This window comes from Narcine bancroftii, chromosome 3 (genome assembly GCF_036971445.1).
Source record: "Narcine bancroftii isolate sNarBan1 chromosome 3, sNarBan1.hap1, whole genome shotgun sequence".
In the NCBI taxonomy this organism is placed as follows: domain Eukaryota; kingdom Metazoa; phylum Chordata; class Chondrichthyes; order Torpediniformes; family Narcinidae; genus Narcine; species Narcine bancroftii.
The window spans coordinates 38,273,111-38,293,386 of NC_091471.1; the positions used below are offsets into that span (position 1 = coordinate 38,273,111).

At 40.1% G+C, this 20,276-nt stretch overlaps 1 protein-coding gene and 1 long non-coding RNA gene across 12 annotated transcripts in view; both read left to right on the forward strand.

Annotated features, from left to right (window-relative positions):
- The window catches only part of ctif (CBP80/20-dependent translation initiation factor), a 316,523-nt gene extending 301,908 nt beyond the window's left edge, over positions 1-14,615 (forward strand). For 8 of the 9 annotated variants that reach the window (XM_069923856.1, XM_069923855.1, XM_069923861.1 and 5 more), the window contains one exon: positions 6,184-14,615. In XM_069923856.1, coding sequence (XP_069779957.1) covers positions 6,184-6,399 — 216 coding nt within the window. In that variant the 3' untranslated portion in view covers positions 6,400-14,615. The remainder of the gene's footprint in view (positions 1-6,183) is intronic. The other variant, XR_011353333.1, reaches the window with a different exon arrangement.
- Positions 14,616-14,645: 30 nt separating this feature from the next.
- Positions 14,646-20,276, forward strand: part of LOC138757091 (uncharacterized) — a 34,142-nt gene continuing 28,511 nt past the window's right edge. For all 3 annotated transcript variants that reach the window (XR_011353334.1, XR_011353335.1, XR_011353336.1), the window contains exons 1-2: positions 14,646-14,955; positions 18,712-18,860. This is a non-coding gene — a long non-coding RNA (uncharacterized lncRNA). The remainder of the gene's footprint in view (positions 14,956-18,711; positions 18,861-20,276) is intronic.

Genomic DNA, 20,276 nt, shown 5'->3' on the forward strand with positions numbered 1-20,276 from the left:
TGGTAGGGCACCAAGGAGTGCAGTAAAACAAAGGGATCTGGGAATGGAAATGCACAATTCCCTGAAAGAGGCATCATAGGTAGATAGAGTTGTAAAACAAAATGATGGCACTGCCAGAGCTGCTGTAATGGCTAGTGCAGATCCACAGAGTCAATCCACCCCATTTGACTGCTATCAGCTCCATACAATCTTTGAACGGCCTGTTAAAGGAGCGAATGGTGATTTTATTTAAAATCCCACAACCGCGGGGACTGGACCCAAGATGGCATCATCTATGATCGGCAGCATCCACAAGGGTTGCAGACTCCAGGGATGTGGAGGACTGGGACAGAGCCAGAAAGCAGGGCAAACACCTCCAGCCCCCTGTCTGAGAAGGAGAAGCAGAGGAGATGACCCACGGGATGGTGACCATGACGGGGGACCATTGAGGGGTTCTGCGGATGTAAGACCCACACAGGCACCGGGCAGTTGGTGATTCTAGGTGAGGAACCCACAGAGGCTGTGGGATCCTGGAGACTGCAGTCAAAGGACTCTCATCGTGCTGTGGACTGCTGGAGACGGGCTCGAAACTGGTTGAAGAGGTACCAGGTATCGGAACCAGGATGCGAGAGAGTACCAAAGGCGTTGAAGGATTCCAAATGGTATTGGAGATTTGAATGTGGAGCTTAGGTTGCCGAAGGTTTGAGATGGACTCTCTGAGGCTTCAGGAGCTATGGGAGCGCTGGAGGCGAATCCACAGGCACTTGGTGACTCTGGGGGGGAACTCTCTTTTGCTTCTCTTTCTCTGACTGTAAGAGACGTGTCAGGCAATTTCTGCTGATGGCGAAACTGTCTGCCTCACAGCAAACAAAAGGCAAGTGTAATAGGACATATTTTATTAAATGACAATAAATTGAATCTTGAATCGAAAGAGAGTTTTTGATATATGTAATAGTAAAATTGTATAAGACAATAGTGAGGCCAAATTTGGAGTACTGTGTGCAGTTTTGGTCGCCTAGTGACAGAAAAGATTTCAATAAGATAGAAAGAGTGCAGAGAAGATTTACTAGGATGTTGCCTGGACTTCAAGAACTGAATTACATGGAAAGGTTAAACAGGTTAGGACCTTATTCCCTGTAGCATAGAAGAATGAGGGGAGATAAGGAAGAGGTGTACAAAATAATGTGGGGTATAGATAGAGTAAATGCAAGAAGGCTTTTTTTACTGAAGGTAGGTGAGATACAAACCAAAGGACATAGGTTAAGGGTGAAAGGGGAAGGGTTTAGGGGGAACAGTAGAGGGAGTTTCTTCACCAGAGGGCTGTGGAGTGTGGAAAGAGCTGCCAGCTGAAGTGACTCAATTTTAACATTTTAACATTTAAGAAAAATTTGGACAGGTACATAGATGGGAGGGATATGGAGTGCTATAGACTGGATGCAGGTCAGTGGTACTAGGCAGAATAATAGTCTGGCACAGACTAGAGTGGCCAAAGAACCTGTTTTGTGTGGTGGAGGGTTCTATGTTCTAAATCCCTTTGAAATCTCTCCACTCTTCCCCACACCCACCCGTCATCATCATAAACCTATGCCCCATAGTTTTAGACTTTCATACTTTGGAGGAAAGACTAGATCTCTATAGGTCTGTTCACTAGACCTGGCATCATCCTTATGGACATCTTTTCCACCCTTTTTAATTTAGTGACATCCTTCCTATATCAAGGTGGCTAGAATAGCACACTGTATTCCAATATCTTCCACAGATGATAACATCACAAGTACTGTACGTGGTGCACTGACCTATGAAGAGAAATGTGCCAAGCCTTAACTATCCTGCTCGTCTGTTTTGCCACTTACAGAATTCTTTTCTACAACTCTCCCCAAGCCCCTCAGCACTTAATAATCTGCCATTCCTCCTTCCACTAACTCAATTGATCAATTGTAATCTTTGATAATCTTCCTCATTGTTCAAATGATCAGAATTTTAGTACAGGTACACAAACCTTCATCTGGAACCCTTGGGGGACAGTGTGCTCCGAATTTCGGATTTTTCCGGATTTTGGAAAGCCAGATTTAAGACCATCCGAAATGGGCTGCCGTATCCACCCCTACCCCCTTCCAGTTGCGCTGCCATCTCCCCCTCCCCCCCACCTTCGCCTGCTCAACTCGCGCTGCCGGTCTCAGTCTCTTGCCCACCAACTTGTGCTGCTTCCTCTCTCCCCACTTGCCGGATTTTGGAGTTTTTCAGATTTTAGATGTTGGGATAAGGGATTGTGTACCTGTATAATCAACAAACTTACTAAGTATGTCACATACCCTTGCATCCAAATTGTTAGCATAAATGATAAGCAGTAATGGACCCTGCGCTAAGCCCTGTAGCACACAGCTACAGTCCTCCAGTCTGAAAAATAACCACCTAACTCCACTCTCTGCTGCCTTCTACTCCTAAACCAATTTTGTATCCAATTGGCTAACTTGTCCTGGATCTCATGCAATCTAACCTGGATCAGCCTACCATGCAGAAACTTGTCAAAGGCCTCACTAAAGTCCATGCAGACAACATCTGCCACCCTGCCCTCATCAATTTTCTTGATCAAGGCTTTAAAAGAAAAGATCAAATTTACGAGATATGGTTTCCAAATACTGATCGACCCTGCATATCAAAATACCATCCAGTAACTTTCCTACCTTTCCTGATCTTCCTTAAATCCCAGGCTATCCCTTTCATTACCAGCTTTCCCACAATTTCTTCCCCAACTTCCCACAATGTCCTAAACTACACTTGGTCAGGCCCTTTAAAAGTGTTCCAACATTTTCTCTTCTGTAATATAGACTCTCTATTAGACACGATTAACTTCCCTGATTCTCTAGCATCCATGTTTTTTTATCCATGGTATATCTTTGCCCTCTGAAGTGAGCTCAAATATTCCCACAAGGCATTCACTTGACCCCAACTGTCTCCACATAGAACATTACAGCATAGAAACTGGCCCCCTCAGCCCTTCTGCCTCGACTTAATGACCTGCATTCAGTCCATAGCCCACCATACCTATCCCATCATGTACCTCTCCAAATCCATCTTAAATGTTCACTTCAGCTGGCAGCTCGATCCACACTCCCACCATTCTCTGTGTGATGAAGTTCCCCCTAAACTTTTCCCCTTTCACTCTTAACCCATGTCCTCTGGTTTGTATCTCACCTAACCTCAGTGGAAAAAGCCTATCTACATTTACTCTATCTTTCCCCTTCATAATTTTAAATACCTCTATCAAATCTCCACTCGTTCTTTTACACTCCAGGAAATAAAGTCCTAACCTTTTTAACCTTTCTCTGTAACTCAGTTTCTGGAGTCTGGGCAACATCCTAGTAAATCTTCTCTGCATTCTTTCTATCTTAAGGATATCTGTTCTGTAGTTAGGTGACCAAAACTGCACACAATACTCCAAATTGGCCCCCACCAATGTTTTATACAACTCGTATCCTCAATATTTTGATTTATAAATGCCAATATGCCAAAAGCTTTCTTTATACAATCCTATCTACCTGTGATGCCACTTGCAGGGAATTATGTATCTATATACTCATATCCCTCTGTTCTACCACACTCCTCAGTGCCCTACCATTTATGTCCTTTCTTGGTTTGTCCTTCCAAACTGCAATAACTCACACTTGTCTGCATTCAATTCCTACTGCCATTTTTCAGCCAAATCCATCTGCAAGCTTTGAAAACCTTCCTCGCTGTCCACAATGCCTCTACTCTTAGTGTCATCTGCAAACTTGCTGATCCAATTTACTACATTATCATCCAGACCATTGATATAGATGACAAACAACATTGGTTTCAGCACCGATCCATGAGACACACCACTAGTGACAGGCCCCCAGTCTGAGAATCAATCATTCACCACTGCTCTCTGGCTTCTTCTATCCACCCATTGTCAAATCCAATTTACTACTTCACCATGAATACCAAGCGTCAGAACCATCTTGACTAAACTTCCATGTGGGACCTTGTCAAAAGCCTTATTAAATTCCATGTAGACAACATCTGCAGCCTTTTTTTGTCAACTTTCCTGGTAAACTCCTCGAAAAAGTATAAAATTGGTTAAACGTGACCTACCACATACAAAGCCATGTTAACTATCCCTAATCAGTTTCTGGCTATCCAAATAATTGTATATCTGATTTCTTAGAACACCTTCCAATAATTTACCTACTACTAACATCAGGCTCACTGGCCAATAATTTCCAGGATTATTTTTGGAGTCTTTTTTTAAACAGCAGAACAACGTGAACTACCCTCCAATCCTCCAGCACCATATCATGTGGCTCAGGATATTTTAAATATTTCTGCCAGAGCCCCTGTATTTTCTACACTAGCCTCCTTCAGGGTCCAAGGGAATATCTTCAGGCCCTGGGGATTTATCCATCCTTATTTGCTTTAAGACAGCAAGCACTTCCTCCTCTTTAATTTGTATAGGTTCTATTACCTCACTGCTTGTTTTCCTTACTTCCATACAGAGCCAACCACTCTGATCTTCAAGGGGACCAATTTTGTCCCTAACTACCCTTTTGCTCTTAATATATCTATAGAAATCCTTAGGATTTTCCTTCATATTATCTGCCAAAGCAACCTCATGTCTTCATTTAGCTTTCCTGATTTCTTTCTTTAGGTTTTCTTGCATTTTTATACTCCTGAAGTACCTCATTTGCTCCATGTTGCCTATACTTGATATACACCTCTCTGATCTTTCAAACTAGATCCCCAATATCCCTTGAAAACCAAGGTTCCCTATGCCTGTTAACTTTGCCTTTAATTCTGACAGGAACATACAAACTCTGTATTCTCAAAATGTCATCTTTGAAGGTTCTCCACTTAATTCACACATCTCTGCCTGAAAACAACTGGTCCCAATCCACACATTTAGATCCTTTCTCATTTCCTCAAAATTGGCCTTTCTCCAATCCTTCTCCATAATTAACTTGAAACTAATGGTATTATGATCACTGGGCCCAAAATGTTTCCCTGTATCGGCACTGATTTGCCACAGCTTGCAAACAAATAAAGAACACACTCACTCATTTCTTTTAGCTCACCATGAAGTTGACTTTATTTTGTTTCACTGGACACAATATTGCATTCTTCAACTCCCCACACACCACCTGGCTAAACTCCTCTGACCTTCTCATTGACTCACCTCCACACAGGTGATCCAGACACTTTCACTCTCCTCCTCCTGCACCTGACATCCATCACCCATGTACTGACACCAAACACATGCACTATTACCCCCGTGCATCGCATCACTTGCATCATCAGCGGTGGCCACCACTGCTCCTGTCGAAGGTAAGTACGCGACCGTGACTCCCCTGTATGTACTTCTGTCACTTCCAGTTCCAGTGCAAAGTATCCTGTCGGAACAGGTCCCACCTTCCCTGGAAGAGAGCCCAATGATTCAGAAACCTGAAGCCCTCCCTCCTGCACCAATTCTTTAGCTGCATTATCCTCCTATTTCTAACCTCACTGGTATGTGGCACAGATAGCATGTTACGTATGCCTCATTTTTTTCTTAAACCTGGCCTCAATATTTCTGATCATCGAGGGTTGCCTAATGCTGCTAGCCATGCCATTCACTCAAGTCTTACAGCAGTGAAGGACATTTAAAAGTACATGAGGGATAGGGGGACAAGATTCTGTCAAAGTGCATTGCCTGCATGATCTCTTTTTGCCTTTATACACACACAGGTAATTGAATAGTTAACAGTGGATAGCTACCAATGGAAGGCATCTCCTCTCCTTCCAGTCCTTAGCAAATAAATTACCAGTTTAGACTCGGCTTTTAAACCAGGACCCTTTTTCTTTAACTTAAAATCTAAGCATATTGTATGGTTTGACATAGTTGTATGCTTTATCAACGGCCATCATATTTGGTTGCCTGAACTGAAAAAACTGTATTGGGGGAAGTTCTGATGAATAGTCATTGTCTTGAAATGTTAACTCAATTTCTTTCTCCATGAATGCCACATGGCTTCCTAAGTGTTTCCAGCAATTTCTGTTTTTATTTGTGTTCCTGATGAGACTATGCAAGGAGTAAAAGGTATAATGGTCCTAGATAAGATTGCTCACTTCTCTTAATCATTGTTTATAGTCCTTTCAAGTTGCTTGACACTGTGAACTTTGACTTATGCCCTTTAAATTATTTGACAGCTGCAGAGTACAGGCAAGCTACTGGAGGAACAGCTGCCAGAGATGATGACAGAACTGCTGGCAGCAGCACGTGACAAGATGCTGGGCCCCTCTGAGTCGGCTCTGACAAGGTCCCTGCTCCTCGAAGTTATCGAGCTGCACGCCAATAACTGGAACCCACTAACCCCTTCCATCACGCAATACTACAATAAAACCATCCAGAAACTAACTGCTTAAAAAGCCCGAAAGAAAGCAGGGGGAAATAAAAGAGAAAACCAGGAAGGTGGAAGAACAAAATATAGGAAGGTGCCGTCTTTTTTTAAAAATAACAAAAAAAAAGACTTTTTATTGGAATAGAGAGGAATGCATTACATATAAAACAGAAAGATAAGTCCCAGCATGCTGCAAATCATTTTCTGAGCGCATTCTTTCATTCAAGTGCCAATCCTTCCTTTCCTCATCCTGCGTTTTTAGTTGTGGTTCATCAATCTACAACACACAAAGCTGTGGTTGGTGTGAGGGCTGGAGCTATCCTGGTATTGTGTTGAGCGTGTGTGTATATACTTGTATGCGCTCTCTGTGTTTTATTTGTTCTGCCATTAAATTGGCCGTATTGCTGGGCAGCTGGCAGAAGGTGACACTGAGCAGATGGCCTGGCAGAACAACAGAATGTGCGTTCCATGCCAGGATCAAAAATCAATCACTTCATGCAGGGCTGGTTTTAAATGGACCTACATTTTTTTTGTTGTTTTATATACTCATTTTTCTTGATTGCTCATTCTAGGAGAGGGGGAAAAGTTAAAAATACATATACAGTAGAACTTCACCTGCAGCTTTTTTTAAGAAACAAGTTGAATGTTTTGAGTTCCAGGGCTTTGGAATAAAATTGAAGCTATGATTAAATGATTGAAAATGCAGGTTTTAATTTTTAGTTGTTGCATTTATTAAATACTAAGTGCTCCAGAAGAAGCATCTTGGGCTTGCAAGCTAAAATGAATTTCAACATCCCAAACTATCAGCCAGAATTTTGCAGAAAGCAACTCGGGAAGAACTCAGTTGTTTGTACAGCATCCAAGGAAGGTAAAAGGTGCGTGACGTTTGAGGCCTGAGCCGTTACTGAACTCCTAAAGAAAGGCTCAGGCCCAAAACATCAACTGCCTTTTACATTTTATGGATTCTGCATGGCCTACTGTTTTTCCAGCATTTTTGTTTACTGCTCTGAACCCCAGCATATGTAGATTTTCTTGTTTACACCCAAAACATTGTTAAGGAGATGATCCCACAGACTGGCAGTATTCAGTTTAGATCAGTTTAGTCAGCAAAATATTTAATTTAACTTGTTTATTTTTTGCAATATTCCACCTGTATTAATCAGTAAAATAATTCTCCATATCATTTGTTCAATTACATGATGTGGAATGGGAATTACCTTCATGATAATTCTGCAAGCTGGATCAGAAATGAAATATGATGGGTTGTGAATCTGGGTCTAGTTGATATTGTCAGGTGGTGCACAGTTGAGACAATGTTATACAGATTTTTTTTTTGAGTAACCTATTGCCACAAGTTTCACTATGCAAATTAGCTTCTGTCTTTCCTACAATACTGTATTTCATAAGTTTCATATGCACTTTTTTGGCTGTTAACTGTTTTGGGATATCCTGAGAGTTGTGGAGACCACTCTTTCAGTGCAAAGTTTTTTTTTCCAAAGTTATAGAATGTTCAAACTTCAGGTTGCAGCATCTATCTGTGAACACGGCAGTATGTTGCTATCAGGCAATGCACTGCATATCTGTTCATTTCCATAATAAATGCTGTCTGAATTATCTTGCACAATAAGTGCTGTGTACTATTTGCTGACTAGCTATTGTAATCACCTTGATTATAACTCAGTGAATTTATTTGACATTGTTGTTGTCTTTCAAATCGAAGTTCACTCGTGTCAGATGACGGAGGAAAAACTGCATCAATGTATTTTGGGCACATTGTTGTCACTGATTACAATTGTATTACTAGATATTCGGTATACATGGTAATCATTCAAAACTGTATATTGGTCAGCCGGCCACAAATCTGCAATTGCTAACATTCTGTGGTGTTAAACTATTGTATGAAGTTTAACGGCATTATACACTATAATTCTAATTAGGTCCTTAAGGGACCTTTTTGGATATCGAAACCTTGGCAAAAAGACACAGATGCCAAATTGATTATGGACATTAAGCACCTGTTTAGCTTTCAGGAGGTAACAAAAGGATCAATAAGGGCAAGGTATTCATAAGGTCTACTTGACTGAGTCAAAAGGGGAAAGCCAATGGGATTCATGGGAAAATGCCAATATTGACCCAAAATTGGCTCTATTGGCTCAAATTCATGGATGTTTTTGATATTGCAAGTCTTTACCAATGCTCAGTCCCTTTTTTTTATTTGGGAACTGGATGTTTTTGATATTTAAAATGTTGTCCCTCACTTTAGTTCTCTCTCAGGGGCTTCCACCACTCTAGTTGAAAGCTCATCCCACTACATGCCCTATTGGACACCTTTGCTATGCCATTTTTTGTCCCGCATTCTACCCTATCTGACAACTTGTTCCTTGCAGCATCAGGTCTTCGTACAAAATGTATGTTGGTTCACAACTCATCACATATATAACATCCCTTTCCTGCTGCCAAAGAACTCATCAGCTACATAATATCTAAAGACACAATGTACTTAAATGTACTTAAAAGTTCAGGAAGTCTCTAAACCAGGGGTGTCCAAGCTTTTAATTTAGACATAACAGTCTATTTTGTACGCACTGGGGGTGTAGGTTAATTGTGCGGCATGGAGTTGTGGGCCAAAATGGTCTATTACCATTCTGTATATCTAAGTTAAAAATTAAAAGATTGGGTACCCCTCCTCAAAACCCTATGTCAGAGGAAAGCAGTTTTTTCTTTCCATAATCGTTAATTGCTGCGCAACTATTTGTGGATCTGTAGATCTCCAAACAAGGAGCTACACTCAAAGGCTCCTAATAAAGGTTGTTAACACAAAGGGTTTCCAAAAAACCTCAGCTGTTATAAATCCTCATTGTTATACAGTACTCGTCTAGAGATCATGAGGACCCCCAATCAACTTCTGCACTGAGCTGAGTTTATTCGTTTTAGACAGGGACCCTACAGTTAGCCTAAGTGATTTGAGAGGGAAAGTGTGGATGACCAGATGTCCATATTAGGCAATTCATTGAAAGCCAGGTCTTCTGCGCTAAAAAAGAAGTGTGATAAGGAATACTAACACTTTTTTTCTAAAGCGCTGGTGTGGTTATGATATTCCAACATGCACCATTAAGAAGTGTCACTAGCTTTGGCATAAGATGATGTACTTTGCTAGATTCTCTGCTGCTAGTAATATCAACGAAAGCAATGTTGTGTATTGATACCTACTGCTTAAAGGAGGAAATGCAATGTTCACATACCACTGCTGCAAAATGTATAAAGTGATACTGTGTGCAAAATTATGGTGTGTAGACTAGGAGAGGGAAGAATTGAACAATATGTAGGAAGAGAAGTTACGCTATGTATGGAGACTCTCCAGGTTTACAACCAGTCTCTGCTGACAGATATCTTTGCTCAGAGGGAAACTCTGAGATCTGCATGTGATTTGGGGAAGCTTGCAACGCATGCAAGACTTCATTCTGAGTATGTTTCATCCACTGGATGAAAGGGAAAATAAGTAGACTTCTTTTGAGTTCTCAATTGCAATGTCAATCAGCTAATCGAATGGACAGATGCAATGAAAGTCTGTCATAGATCAGCGATAGTGGCTTGGAATAATTATGAGAATGAGAAATTGAGAGTTACAGTGACCTTGAATTCAACGATGTCAGTGGTTTTCAAACTACCCCCCCCCCCAACTCACATTCCACCTTTAGCAATGCCTATTCCCATAAGTGCTGTGTGATTTGTAAGGGATTGCTTAAGGTGGGATGTGAGTGGGAAGGGAAGGCTGAGAACCACTGCTCGAGTCCCTATTGTTACTGAAATATTTTGCTTGAGAAAATGAGTCAATTAGGTACAATTAAAACAGTGGTTTTTCAAACTTTTTCTTTCCATACACATAGCACTTTAAGCCATCTCTTACTAATCACAGAGCACTTATGGCATAGAGATGGCTTAAGGTGCAATGTGAGTTTAGGGGAGGCAGTTTGAAAACCTCTGAACTCTTTGAACAGTCTGCATGTGCAGGAGGTCAGAGATCTCGATGAGGACCACCTTGCTGAAGCATGGCCTGCACAGACATTGCTCCTCAGAAGTCTGAAGGAGAGACTTTCTTTTTAAACAATGGTTAGATGTGATATATTTGGCAATGAGCCTTTGTGCCTTTTGCCGCATGGTCTGTGTAGCCATGTGTGGTGCCTCCAAGATGTGCGCTTCATTTCCACGTCATCCAGTAAGAGAAGTCCAAAGTGTAAACTATATCCATTGGTAGTAAGGTACAAAATCAGAAATATAGTTGATGATATCAAGGTTTTGTTCAAAAAGTGAGCAGTGTTTCGAAAAACCAGTGAGATTGCAGAATGCTGTGGAATGGCCGAATAAAGGGGGTTATCTGACCTTTTAAATAGCATAGTGTCAAGGAAGTAGTGATGGTAAGAGTGAATAATGAATAAGGGCTAGGAGGTTGAAAATTAAGTGGAATGCAAAATATGGATATCATACACTTGCTATCAACATTGTTGAGAACCTCTTACTGGAGCCGTGTTTATAGCTTTAATAGAAATTTAAGCAGAGCCACAGCAGTATTTTTTCTCAGTTCTGTCTGAATGAATTTCTCTATTGAGCTGTAGGATCACATAAAGTGCAGTGAGGCAGCAGAGAGCAGTTCCCACCTCTTAATGCAGCATATTAGTACCTTCAAGAGCAAGAGGAGGAAAGTGGAAAGTAATTGGAAAATAGAAAATGATTCCTGAAAGCCCCCCCCCAAAAAAAAATAGCCAGAAGATGGTGTTTACTGAATTCCCTACACCAGTGTACAAGGAAGTATTGTGGGCATTAGTACCTTCAAGAGCAAGAGGAGGAAAGTGGAAAGTAATTGAAAAACTGGTGTGGACAGGCATGTTGCTGGAGAGAATGCTAGTAATAATTAGCTATATGTTTAATATTTTTGTCTTTACTCCATATTCTAACATTATCAATCACTTTACTTGTATTTAATATAGTTAGCCAATTATATTTTAAAGATTTATTTTGCTGCATTTTATTTTTTTAATGAAGTTGGATATTTAATACCATGTAATTGTTTCTTTCTCGTTTTTTTTTCCCTATCCCTGCCCCCTGCAAATTAATCTGCAACTGTTCTAATTAAGATTTCTTGAGTGGTGTCTTCTTCAAAGTGGAAGTTTAAACATTTGTTTATTTTCCTTTTGATACAGGCTATTTATTTCCATTGCATCAAAAGATTTGCTAAATTCTCATTGTCTGCTGTGAGACCAAACAGTTTTCTGAATTTGTTTTGTATTAGGCTGCTTTGCGTATGAAGAAAAGAAATGAAGTGGGCAGCTCATCAACTCAAGTTCTTGCAGATGATAGCTGATGTGTGACTTAGCCATGTTTGCCATACCATGTCCGTTCACATCATCTCTTAACACTGCTTTGTCATTTTATATTGTAGCCTTTATTGTGCTTTTTCTTCAGGTTTGTGTAGAAAGTTGTATTGTACCAGCCTGTACTGCGCATTAATGATTGTAGTCATGCTGGTCTGACACAGGTCCGCACCACTCATCAATTGTTATTCCTAGGTCCAACTCCCCCACCGCTGCCTTATGGAGTCCTGGTTTACGTCCTTCCGCTAGGAGCAAGAAAAACATCGCCAAGATGAACTTCAGTGTGTTCCCCCTTAAATCATGGCCTCTATTGTCACTGCACGTTGGTAGGGCCATAGTTGGACCTAATTTGTCCTGAAGAAAAGATTTTATCTGAAGGTAGCAGTGGAATGTCTTATTCGATAAATCAGACTTATGCCTGAATTGTTCAAACAACATTAGCTTCCCTGCTCGTAACAGTCCTCACCTGATGCCATTATGATGCCAGGTGTCCAGGATCTTGTTACTTACCGTCAATGGTATTAATCTATTTGGAGCCGGGGTGTTTATAGGGACAGCCCCATTTTGATTCCTAGATATTGGTTAATTTTATTCCAAATTACGATCATTTGTTTTCAAATAGGGCTGCCTGTTTTCCCAGATAATAATTTAGCGTTCCATTTATAAATAAAGTCCTCTGCTACCTTCTCACCTACCATGTGCAGATCAATTTGTGCCCAGGATGCTACACCTCTCCCTTCAAAAAGTGATGTGATGTATCTCATCTGTACCCTCACATAGATTTCTTCAATGGATGGGAGGTCAAAGACTGTGATGGACTCTGCAGTTTACTACTTTCTGCAGCCAATTACATACCTGGGCACTTGAATTACCACACCAGGCTTAACAATTTTGCGATACCCCCACACTTTGTCATTTTAGTTTCATTCGATATTATTTGTTTAATATCTGTAATGTCACTGACAACTTTTAGGGGCCTAGTTTTTCCTTGAACACCCCATTTTTACTCATGTCAAAAACTTTAATTTTGATTTTGACATTTACAGTTTTCACATTCTCTATTTAGGATTTCTTAGTAAGTTTTGAAACCGTTTGTTCTTTCTAAATCAATAGGATCTATGGTATATTTTATATTTTAGCTTTATGAATTTATTATTTCTTTCATTTGTTCATTTGTATTTTTTTGGCAGTCAAGGCTCCTTCAGACCTAAACCATTTCTGAGGAGCATTACATAATATATTTCAACACCTTTCTTGGATCTTTTGACACTTAACATAAAATGTTGGAGTAGCAGCATCAAGAGAAACAGAGTCAAAATTTTAGATGGGAGACATCTCTTTGGAAGTTCCAGTATTTCTCGCTTTATTGCAGATTTCCAGAATCAGCAGTTTAGTTGATTTTCATCTCTCGTTTTACCCATTTACAGATTTGCCCATTTAACAGTGGGCGGTCAGTTTGGCAGACAAAATGTCAATGCAAAATATAAAAGTGGAGATTTAGCAAATGGTCTGCATAAACTGTGTTATAAGAGCACAAAAAGGAGCAGGGGGCAGTCATTTTGCCCCTCCAGGCTTTTCCTTCATTTAGCAAGATCATAACAACCCTTTTCCCTCAGCACAGTACTTCCACATTCCAGCCTTATCTCTTGGTTCCTCCAGCACCCAGAATCTTGGTTTTGAATGCAGTGAATGGCTGAGCCTCCACAGCCTTCTGAGCAGCAAATTGCAAAGATTCACCTCCCTGTTCTGTGTTAAATATAGTGAAATACTGGAAAAACTCAGCAGGCTAAACAGTGAACTTTAGATAGCAAGGATAAATGTACATAACCAGCGTTTTGGGCTTGAGTCCTTCATCAAAGTATGAGCAAAATGTATGCAGGTGCCCAGTGTTTGGATGCCTGTCTACATTTTGCTCACACCTTGATGAAGGACTCGAGCCCAAAACGCTGGTTCTCTATCTTTATCTTTGCTCTATAAAGTTCACTGTTTGACCTGCTGAGTTTCTCCAGCGTTATGTTTTTACTTCAGTCATTGTCTGCAGCCTTTGGTGTTTTACTCAGTGTTGACTATCTCTTTTCTATGCAGGATACAAGTGGCAGCTACTACTGCTAATTGCAACAGCCTGTTTTCATTTTTTTTCTCTCTCTGCAATAACTCATTGATCCAGATTGAATAGCTCTGCATTCAGCAAAGTCCACTCTATTTCCAAAATTTATAGAATAACGTGTGATTTTTTTTTGTGAATCATGCTTGTATCCATCAAGGACATTTGTATTGCATCTTTCTTTTATACAAGGATGTTCTGTGATTGGTGGGATTGAATAGATTAGAGTTCTCGAGGGAGAGCAGATTTTTCCTGTTACAGAAGTTTTGTACCAGTGAGCCAAGAATTACTCAAAACTCTAAAAAGAAAAATTATAGAGGTGTGCCTCATTGATTCTGTCACCCTCCATCAAAAGTTATTGCAAGAATTTCAAGAACTCCAGCAATTCATTTCTAAAGTTTCAAAGTCTCAGTACAACAGTTTTTCTAAGTAGCTCGACATTAATGTAACTGAGGGTCTTTTGACTGAAGTATCTTTGTAACTATTCTTATTCGATTGGATCTGAAAAATTCCACTAAAAGCTAGACTTGCAATTCAGCTGCCAGGACAAAGAAGCAAATTTAGTAATGGTGAAATTGAGAGCTACAAACAGTGATTCTCCTAAATTTCATCCCAACAGGGTGACTGCTTGAAAACAAAACAGCTTTGGTCAAATCTGATCAAAGTATCTGCAAGATATTTATCGTCTAACCACATGAACTGTTTTTTGAGAGCCATGGAATATATGTACCATGTTCTAAAAGGCAGAGACATTTCAAGACAGGCAGGGCGGGGGTGGGGTGGGGGGGGGGGTGTTTACTCCTGTTCCTATGGACGCTAACTCGATGGTTTCTTTTTGAAGGTCTAATATCCAGATTAATTCTTGAGGAACAGAGACTTTTGATGATATGGAACTTTGATAAAGTGTTTATTTTAATAATGCAGAAGAACCATGGGTTTATCTTACCTTATTGCAGTCATATCTTCAAATGTTTACACCTAGAACTTTGGAAACTGGTATGGCTTGATTTGTCATAATCCCTCTATGTTCCCAAATCTCCATGGTTACTTTCTCTGCAGCTGGGCTATGGTTGCTTAGAGACATTCTTTAAGTTCAGACCATCTTAAGGTTAGTGTTGCAGCTGCAAGCTGATCATTCTGTCTCTTATTAGAAAATGAATCAGTGTGCGAAATCTTGTAGTATTACTTTTAACATCAAAAACCTTTAAGAAGATCCAAGGAGGTGTTAGTCCAATATTCAGCTCTCACTTCGCCTATTAACTAGGCACAAGTGTCCTTCTCTTCATTTGTAATTGTTGAAGCATTAGAAAGTTAAAGTTTCTGATTAGCATCAAAGATTATCCCATCTTCTGCTGACCATCTCTTCTCACCTCGCGTTGGTTTTGCAAAATATGGGTGGTCCCAAACAATGTCTAGACTGTTGAATTTGGCTATTTTAAGATGAATTATATTAAGTTTACATAATAAGTCAGAATAGCAGTGAAAATAGGCAGAATATGGTCTTCTCCCATAAATGATTGAATGGATCACCTCAGAATGTTGGGGATTCTTCACTCCAGCGGAGCTTTCTGAAATAAGCATTGCTTTTGTCATTCTGGGTCTTGCATGCAAATGTGCTACAATAATATCCGGCAATATGAATTGTTGCAATCACTAATGTGTGGAAAAGAGAAATGATTGCTAAAATGTATTATTTTGGGTATAATTGACTTTAAGTAAAGTAATTGTATCAAGTTTTCAGATTTAATTTTGCTTTTCCAATGTTAAAACTACATAGCATGAATTAATACCTCAGATAAAAGTGTATCATTTGGGTCTTTTAAATTTGGGTTTTGCACTATTTTTAGTTTTTGTTCATGTTTTTTCATGTATTTTTTAATGTATGTCCAAAACAATTACATGTTCAAAATACCATTTTGTCTTTTTATTTGAAGGTCTCTGAGAACACACTCATAAAGCATCATGTTCACAAAAAGCCACATATCATTTATGTATAAACTTGATCAATACACAGTAAGGCGTAATTTCTTTTCTCTACTCAGACCCCTATTTCCCACTGGCGTGAAGTGTGTGTCAAAGACCCCTTACAATTTCATCTAAGTGTCCATTAGAGGGCATCTGAGCCAGATCTGTCTTTACCCTGTGTCCATATGCCTTATTTAAATACCATTGGTGAGCTGCTTGTCTGTTTGGATTGAAAGGAGCAGCTGGCCAGAAATGAGGGAAGAGGATGAAAACTAACAAGAAATAGTGAGAAGCCTGCAGGCAACAAAGTATATCTGCATTGCATTCGTTGGTGGGCTTTTCTTGCTGCATTTCTGACTCCATTAAAATGTGTCCCGTGTCTGCCTGTCCCACATCGGACTTGTCAGCCACAAACAAGCCTGCAGCTGACGTGGACTTTTACCCCCTCCATAAATCTTCGTCCGCGAAGCCAAGCCAAAGAAAGAAAAAAGAAAATGTGTTCTAAGTTGCATATTTGCATGTGTAATAGTGTACAAAAGTTGACCCCCCCCCCCCCCAACCTTTGCCCCAAAAATCCAGTAATTTCTATGTATCGTAGGTAAAAGTCGACCCCCATATTTTTGGCCCTGGCCGCACCCTCCCCCCGGGTGCTCCAGACACCCTGAAGGTGGCTGTCACCTAGGCCCAGACCGCTCTCCTACTTTCCCATCTGAGCTCCAAAATGTGGACTTACCACACGGTCCCGGCTGCCTGCCCACCCACCCATCTGAGCTCTCGACACTCAGAGCACAGATGCCACCCAGACCTGGCCACCTGCCCGCCCGACCTTCCAAGTTCCCGAAGTCCCAAGCAATACAGGTACTTAGCACAGTTAGAAGTAGTGTGCATGTAATAGTTGACTCCCTAAATTTTACCCTAAACATTGGTCCACAAAATTCAGCTATTATACAGTAACATAAAGGACCCAGCTATTTTTCTGGTCGACTATTCTCAGGAGCAACTTGGAATGTCAACACCATCCATTGAACTAATGGACTTCTGTTTGCATTCATTATTTGAGACTACTGGATTCTGAAGGTCTAGGGTGGAGATGCTCATTCTCTTGTCAAAGTCAGAGTAATTAAAGTGGGAAATTGGTGGGAGCATCAAAAATGGGTAAGCTTCATTTACCTGGGGCCCACAACCCTTTGAGGGCAAAATGAGATGGGGTTCTACAGAGCTTGGTACTTAGTTCCTTGATTACTGCAATACATACTAATGATTTGGAGTTCGATGTAGGAGTTAATGTATTGATAGATACAAAATATTTCCATCTGCTGTGGGGCGGAAAGCTTTAGATATCAATGGGTTGGCCAGTTGGGCAGATAAAGGAATATAGTATTTAATTCATAGAAGCAAAACTTCAAGAGGAACTCAGTATGTTTAGGGGTAGTCCTGATGGAGGGTGTTAACCCAAAATATCAACAAGCCCTCTGCCTCCACAGATGTAGCCTAAGCTTCTGAGTTCCTTCAGTAGTCTGTTTTTTGCTCCAAATTCAAGCATCTTCACTGTTTTCTATCTCCATTAATCCAGAGTAGTCAATCCATATATTTCGATAGGGGCAATGCAACAGGAAAATGTACAATTAGTGCAAAGATATTGCGAGGCTCCTTGGAGAGGGTGCTCTTAAATTATTAGAGGTAGTACGACAGGTCAAAATGATGTTTGTGTGAGGGGATTCTTTCAGTACAGAAGATCAAAGCAGCTAGGTCATGCTTGAATTGTACACAACACTAATGAGATCACAGCTCAAGTACTGTACTGCATACTGTTCTGGTCACACAATAGAAAAGATGATTGCATTGGAGAAGATGCAGAGAAGGTTTCTGCAAAATCTAAAATCTACACAAATATGAATAAGTAATATTTGTTTGTCCATAGGCCTAAGTGAGACTTGATTAAGGTGCATAAAATTCAGGAGAGAGCACAAAAACCAGTGGACAAAATGAAAATATCACCTGGAACATGATAGGGTTCGGAAGCTCTGCTTGAAAAGATGATGGAAGAAAGAACCTTCATTATATTTAAACAATGCGTGGACAAAAGCTGCAAGACTGCAGTCTTAGTGATGGTTGGCAAGATGAGATTGGTTAACTCCTGTTGGATGGGCTGAAACATTGCCTTCTGCACTGTTCACTTCTGCATCTTTCACTTTTTATAGAGACACAAAAGACCAAATATTTCTAAGTCTTCATAGCTAGTTGTTACACTTTATTAAAATGCTCCTGTGATAATGGCAATATTGATGGAGAAGTCCAAAAAAAAATCTATGATCTAAACCTGTTGCCTTTTTCATATTTCAGTGGTCCATTATAAAGATAACTGTGGAGGTTTTTCTCTTTACTCTATCAGTATGTATTGGAATGTTGCCTCTGCTTCAGGAAATAACATTCCAATTTCATTCTCGCCAGAGATTTACATTCAGAATGTCATTAATAATATTTAATAAAATATTCGTATTTCTTATTAGGTGCTGCAGAGTTACTAGATGTTACGCAGCCAGTCCAACAATGTCCCTTGATCTCTAAACCTTGGCAATTCATATAATATGATGTCATTAATTTTCTTAGCAATATTTTACACTTGAGCCTAACACAATTCTACATTTTTGAAAGCCTTTTCAAAATAGGGTCTGACTAATTCAACAAGATTTTTTTCTCTCCTATTCAAACCATCCACCCCTCCCCCCTCCAAATTATTATCTGGAGATTTGATACTTTACATATGAATGCAAGTTACTACTAAAAATTGGGAACAATATGCCAATATTGTCCACCTCACCGATCTCCAACATCCTCATAATTTCTACAAAACAACCATGACTTCCTACCCTCTAGTCATTGTCTTTTTCAATTCCAGCTTTTATCATCCCACTGCATGTGGCTTAAGTGAAGGCATTTAATCTGCAACAGCTGAGAACGCCTTTTTGACATCAAGGTGGAGAATGCTGTTTATCAAATTTAACCTCTGAGCCAATCACCCAACAGTGACTTCTTGGAAAGGGGAGAGTGAGTAAGATGATTAACTGTTATTGCCCCTTCATTATTTGCATTCATAATAGGGGTTGGGGACTCTTGACAGGTGAAGCACTTGTTTAACCAAGCCAGTATGTAACCATGGTAATAGGTACATTCTGTGAAACCCCACCATCAGCCTATTAAAGAGAGAAGCTGGGAGGTTCTCTTAAAAAAAACTGTAACCAATAAATTGTTAAAAGGAGGTTTCCCACGGGAAGTCCACTGCCCCCCCCTCCCCCACCACACCCCCATCCCAATTCTGATTGCCTGATTGTTTTCTATCAGTAGTTTTTAAAGCAGGGTGTTAAAATTGAATCAGATTTCAGAACAGGATCATAATTTATCCAGTTAAGTGACCTGCCTCACATTGTCACAGAAAGTCAGAGGAAGAATATTAGACATTTAATAGATAGAATCACATCCAAATTTAAATGCCTCCTTCAGGAATTTTCTGCAGTCTCACCTGTCCAGTTGAATAAACAATTATTGTGTAAAGTCTGGGTGAGTAACAGAATGGTCAAGACAAAAAAGTGCTGGAAGAACTTGGTCGATCTCACAACGTCCATAGGAGGGAAAGATATATTACCGACGTTTCAGTCCTGAGCCCTTCCTCAAGGTAGAATCACAGCGTCTGCAAACTTTTGTATTTCACTGGATAAAGATATGTGAATGGGTTGAGTTAAGAGTATGGCATAATTTATACAAAAGGTTCTCAAAAGATTTTCCATCCAACCGTTGACCTCATTAGTAGCATTAACTTCTTAGCAGGGAGCTCTTTAGAACATATATGTCAATAACTGAAGGGATAATTCACTTGGTTACACTCAGAACTGCTAACTCACAGCTCCAGCAACTCAAATTGAATCCTCAGCTCCTATGCTGTCTTTGTGGAGTTTGCATGTTTTCCCTGTGACCTTGTATGTTTCCTCCAATGTCTCAAAGACTTGTTGATAGGTATGTTCATTGGATTGGATGAGTGGTAGAATATAGAGGAGTGATATGTGCAGTTGATTAATGGTAATGTGAAGAGAATGAAATGATAATTGATGTGGCTATGATGGGCCAAAGCACCTTGTTTCTGTGCTCTGACTCTTAAAATAAACTCCGTCCATCTGGTCCAGGTAAAAATGGGTGAGGAGCAGTGAGGAGGTATGGCTTGGTTCAGTAATATTCAGCCATTTGAGATCAAAATTTTGAAATGAGGAAGGGAGTTAGCTGTCCACTCTGTCTCACCTCTGAGAAATGTGACAGGCTGAGATCGGGTTTTAAATATTTAATCAAACTCTAAATCCATCTGCCATAATAATAAAACTGTCCATGCAATTACAGAAGCACAAATCTGCTATTCAATTTAATGGGGGTTGTTTCCCATAGCACATTGCAAATGGCTACTAAAGTAGATTGGGT